The 5,096-nt window shown below is 56.3% G+C and overlaps 1 protein-coding gene across 1 annotated transcript; it reads right to left on the reverse strand.

Annotated features, from left to right (window-relative positions):
- Positions 1-453: 453 nt before the first annotated feature.
- NKX1-2 (NK1 homeobox 2) lies at positions 454-2,253 on the reverse strand. Its single transcript, XM_030453581.1, has 2 exons — positions 2,010-2,253; positions 454-1,043 (listed from the first exon to the last, which is right to left on the reverse strand). The coding sequence occupies exons 1-2, from the start codon at positions 2,251-2,253 to the stop codon at positions 454-456; spliced, it is 834 nt and encodes a 277-aa protein (XP_030309441.1).
- Positions 2,254-5,096: the final 2,843 nt, after the last annotated feature.

A 5,096-nucleotide genomic window follows, 5' to 3' on the forward strand; every position in this document is an offset into this window, starting at 1 on the left:
ACAGCAGCAGGAACAAGTGCCACAGCTCCCGGGCTCTCCAGGTTTGAGGCATGCACTGGCAAGCCGAACAACAGCGAGGAGTGTTTGAAAAAGGAACTTTGAGAAGAATCTGGAGGGAATTAGTGTCAGGCATGTGTCAAGAGAGTGAGTTTTCCCATCTCCAGTGCCTGTAATTACATCTCAAACATGCTAATAAAATCCAGTGCTTATAGTGGTTGGTTTGGGTGTTTTTTGGTGGTTTTTTTTGTTGGTTTGCTGTGTTTTTTTGTCTCTTGGTCAAAGTATGTACCTTAAACATGCTGCTGCGACGACTAGGGGGAAAAAAATCACCTTTCTTATGCTTCCAATCGCCATGCAACCCCCAGCAGTGAAGATGTGGTGCCCAGCTTGGGGCGCAGGGCTCTCGGGGGGGGTCGGAGGGGTCTCTCCGCCAGGTCCCGCGGCTCTGCCCTCTCAGAGGTGCGGGGCGTAGAAGGGGCCGAGGTACGCGGGGCCGAGGAAGGGGGCGAAGGGGCCGCTGCCCAGCGGGAAGGGGGCGGCGGACGGGACGAGGACGTTGGCGGCGGCGTAAGAAGGGAAAGTCTGGAAGGGCAAAGCTCCGGGACCCGGCGGGCTGGGGCTGCCGCTCCCCGCTGCCGCCGCCGGGGATGGAGCGGCGGCCGCCCCGTCCGCTCCCGGGTGTTGTTTCTTCCATTTGGTGCGACGGTTCTGGAACCAGATCTTCACCTGCGTCTCGGTGAGGCTGAGGGAGAGGGCCAGGCTGAGGCGCTCGCAGACCGACAGGTACCGCGTGGCTCGGAACTTGTTCTCCAGGGCCACCAGCTGCTCATAGGTAAAAGCCGTCCGAGCCCGACGGGGCTTGCCGCAGCCCGTCTCGGCCCGCCGCCTCCGGGAGCCCCGGGGAGAGCCCGGTTCCTCGGTACCGAGCGAGCGGGAGGCGGGCTGGGACCCGGCTTCGGTCTCTGACCCGGTGCCGGTGCTGTCCCCGGGAGGACCTTCCTCGTCGCGGTCCTGTCCCGCTGCCTCGGGGTTGTTCTCCGCATCTGGGGGGAGATGGCAGCGTCGGTCAGGGGGAGGCCGGGGTCCCTCCTCCCGCCCCTCACCCAGCCGCCTGCCAGCCCTCCGAACCCGGCTCTTCTCCTCGATCCCCCCCCTCCCAGTGTGATAAAATAACGGCAAACCGTTAAAATAAAATAAAAGGGAAGAGGGGGAAAAAACCCGCCCGCTTTGCGAGAGCCCCTCGGTGCCATCGCCTCTGCCGAGGGGAAAAGAGGAAGGGGGGGAGGTGAGGGGTGGAGAAGGAGGCGTCGATATGGATTTCTTACCAATTAAAAAAGAAGATATTAAAGTCCCCTTCTGAAGCGAAATAAATCCCCTCCCCCCTCCCTCTTTCCCCATCCCCTCGCTAATGGAGTTTCAGATTTGCGAGGGCCAGATCGATAGATGTCATCTATTAAAGGTAAGTTTTAATCGAACAATATTAGGATCAGGCCGGGGGAAGGAGGTTTGAAGTGGGCACCTGCAAGCTGCGGGCAGGAGATAGGCGGGAGTCGGTAATAGGATATCGATCACCGGGAGCTAAGGCATCCTCCGGTGGGGACGGGCTGAACAATTACCCAGCCGGCCGTCCCGCTGCAGGCCTGGGGGGGGCCGGGGGCAGCCGATCCCTCCCACCCCACGGAAAAGGGGTAAAATCCCCGGTGCGGTGCTTTGCCGAGAGCCGCGGCCCGTTTGGAGCCGGGATGGGGAAGCGGCCCGCCCTGGGATGCCCAGTCCATCCGCACACCGGCAGCGGGATGGGGGCGGGGGGATACACACGCCGAGAACTTTTCCCTTGGCATCACCGAGACTTCAAATACATCTCCAGCCTCCCCCCGTCCCCCGCGCTGCCTCTTCCACCTTGGGGGAGGGCACCCCGAGGGAATGGGGGGCCGGGGAGCCCCCTCTGCCGCCGCTTCCACCTGCTCGCCCTGCCAGCACCGGCCGGAGAAACTCGAGCGCGTTCCTACCATGTGCCTCTAGTTTATTCCTCCCGCTGCCGGGAGAAGCAGCAGCAGCAGCGTCTTTTCCTACTTCAACTCTTCCCAAACTTTTCTCCCGCTCGCCCGTGCCGGGGACGGCCGAACCCCAGCTCCCCTCGGCCGCTTCGCGTCTCTTGCTGAATTTCTGGGGATCCAGGATGTCTAAGATGGAGAAGGAGATTTTATGATGGATGGGGGCCGCCTTGGCCCCGCGGTCCGGGCATTCCGGCATTCCCCCTCCCCACCTTCCAACGCTTCACGGAGACCTGATGGCTCTCAGCGCCGGGATGCGGAGCCGGGGGGGTGCGGAGCCGGGGGGATGCGGAGCCGGGAGGGATGTGGAGCCGGGGAGTGCGGATCCGGGCCGCCTCCCGAGCCGCACGCCTCGGCGCTGGAGGCTCGGAGTGAGGAGCGGGGAGGAGGAGGAGGGTCGGTCGGGAAGGGCGGAGGGGCCGGCGGCGGGGTGGGGGCAGAGGAGGGGGCAGCGCAGCCATTGGCACACCGCCCCCCAGCCCCCTCCCCGCCGCCCGCCGCGCCGGCTCCATCCCTTCATCCCAACCTCCCGGAGATGAGGCTTTCCCGTTACCTGGCCCCGGATTGGGGAGGGGGGATGCGCGGAGAGGTGGGATGGGGGGAGGCCGGGAAGCCTTGGGCACCACACCGGGAGATGCGTCGGTGCAATGGAGGAGACTGCACAAGACGGCTGCTGTCCCCCGGTGTGTGTCCCCTCCGGCTCTGCTGACACACCTGCAGGTCCTCTGGGTTTCTGAGGGTCTAGCAGGGCGAGCATCACGTCTCAGAGGGACCAGCGAAGGGGGGGGGACGGCTCCTGCATCCCCCCACTGCGCAGAGCAGGCTCCAGGCTCGGAGCATTCCTGCTGCCAGAGGCGGCTGTTCCAGAGGTGAAGCTGCTGTTTGGTTCACATGTCCACACAGCTTCTTATTTTGGGTCAGCACAGCGTGACTTTGGTTCAGGCTCTTCCCCCAAGGGCTCCATCCATGCTGTTCCCACTGTTCCCACTTCATAGGCAGGGAAACTGAGGCACACCTACAGCTGGGACAGGGTAGGCAGCAGCAGGTCAGTGCTCTCCACCCTGCACCAGCCCCATGGCCACCATGACCACTTCTAGCCAGCTGTGCTTGTTACAAACTTGCCAGCCAAGTGTTTCTGTGGGTCTGTGTCTGCTCAGGAGGATGCTTTCCCCTCTCCTTAGACATTCTGAGTTTTGTTGGTCCTGGGAATCCAGCTGGGGTGTAGACAGAAGGGCATGAGGCCAGGGAAGGCAGCTGTTGGTGGGAATCCACTGCTCCACCTGGTTTTATTCCTAGGAAGAGGTGCAGAGCACAGTTCTCTCCCTCTTTACAGGTGTTTCAGCCTCAGAAAAAGTGGGTTTTCTATTTGCCATGGCAAAGGTAACAGCAGAGCAAGGAGGTGAGAAGAAGGTGTGCTGTGATGACAAGGAATTGTCATTATCAGCTACCTGCTGGCAGCACCCAAGGGCCCATTTGGCACTGGTTGCTTGAGTGGGTCACAAGGTGTGGAAGAGAAGGAAGCTCTGTCCTGAGCACTTCACACACTAAAGCTACAGAGCAAAAAAGCTGAATTTTGGGGGTGCAACCTGGTATGAAAGTTAAGATGTTGGTGAGCTGGAAAACACTGCTGTGTGCTGGTTAAGTATTGCTTATGTAGCTGAAGTTCCTTGAAGTGCAGAAGAAGGAGGAAGGGTGCAGGTGCTGGACAGCTTGCTTCAGGAGAGAAATCAAATCAAGAAAATGGATATAAAATCCTAATGCATATCTTATTAGTGCTTTTAAAACAAGATTCTGTGGCACGGAATAACTAGTTTAAAACCTAAAATCATAGGTATTGCCATATGGCAAATTGGCTCATGGATCATTACTGTAGGGTGTTGGCAAACCTCAGCAGAGCAGATTTTTTTATGTTTGAAAGGAAAAAAAAAATCTATATGATATATGCAAGACTACAATACTTTTGTTTGAGTTGTTATGAGATGAAAAAAAATTTAATCTGATATATGCCACACTACAAATACTTTTGTTGGAGTTGTGTCTGCAGGAGCTGAGGAGGTAATTTGTAGTGCTGGGATTAATTGGTGAGCTAAGAGACACCTTCAGGTATCACCAGTTTAACCCGTGCATGCCCATTCCCCTCCAAACACGAGCACACACACGTCCACAGGAAAGCACCCACGAGAAAGCAGACGTTCACGGATCAGTCTGTTTGAAGTTGGTCCCCTTGCCAGCTCAAGCATTAAAATTCAGGCCGAGTGCTGCCTTTAAATTGCTTTGATGCTAGGTGGGTTTCAACCCTGACCTGTCCTGACGGCAAGTGATGGCTGTAACAAACCACAGATCAATATTCATAGCGGGTGTCCTGGACTGATAACACTATCCAAGACAATGTTCACTATCGGTGGAGACAGCTGGGATGCTGGGCCATTAGTGATGTTGTTTTAAATAACCTGATCCATTTCTGGGTCTATTTAATGAATTTCACGGTTTGGATATTATCTTGAAGGAGAAGCCTTGATGCAAATCAATGCTGCCAAGGTTCCTCTGCTTTTCTGAAAACAAAGTGGACTATAATTCCACCACAGCTCCTTAGATATTCTGGGACTCGCAGCATGGTATTGACAGTATTAGCAGTAAGTAAGTATTTGGACTTTATTGAGGGAGAAAATGATATTATCTGTAAAGCTGGAACACAGCAGATAAAATCTTATCCATGATTGTAAAAGGCAGGGGATCAGTTCAGTTCTTCACATGACTAACCAGTGGTTTTTTTTCTGTGTATGAAGCACTGGGCATGCACGAGAAGATACCAGAGGCAGGGCAAGATGTCAAGGTTTTATAGAACCATAGAATGGTTTGGGTTGGAAGAGACCTTAAAGCTCATCCAGTTCCAACCCCCCTGCATGGGCAGGGACACCTCACACCAGCCCAGGTTGCTCCAAGCCCCATCCAACCTGGGCTTGAACACCTCCAGGGATGGGGCAGCCACAGCTTCATTGGGAAAACTGTTCCAGTGTCTCACCACCCTCAAATTAAAGAATT

Source organism: Calypte anna, chromosome 6, assembly GCF_003957555.1.
Source record: "Calypte anna isolate BGI_N300 chromosome 6, bCalAnn1_v1.p, whole genome shotgun sequence".
Lineage (NCBI taxonomy): Eukaryota > Metazoa > Chordata > Aves > Apodiformes > Trochilidae > Calypte > Calypte anna.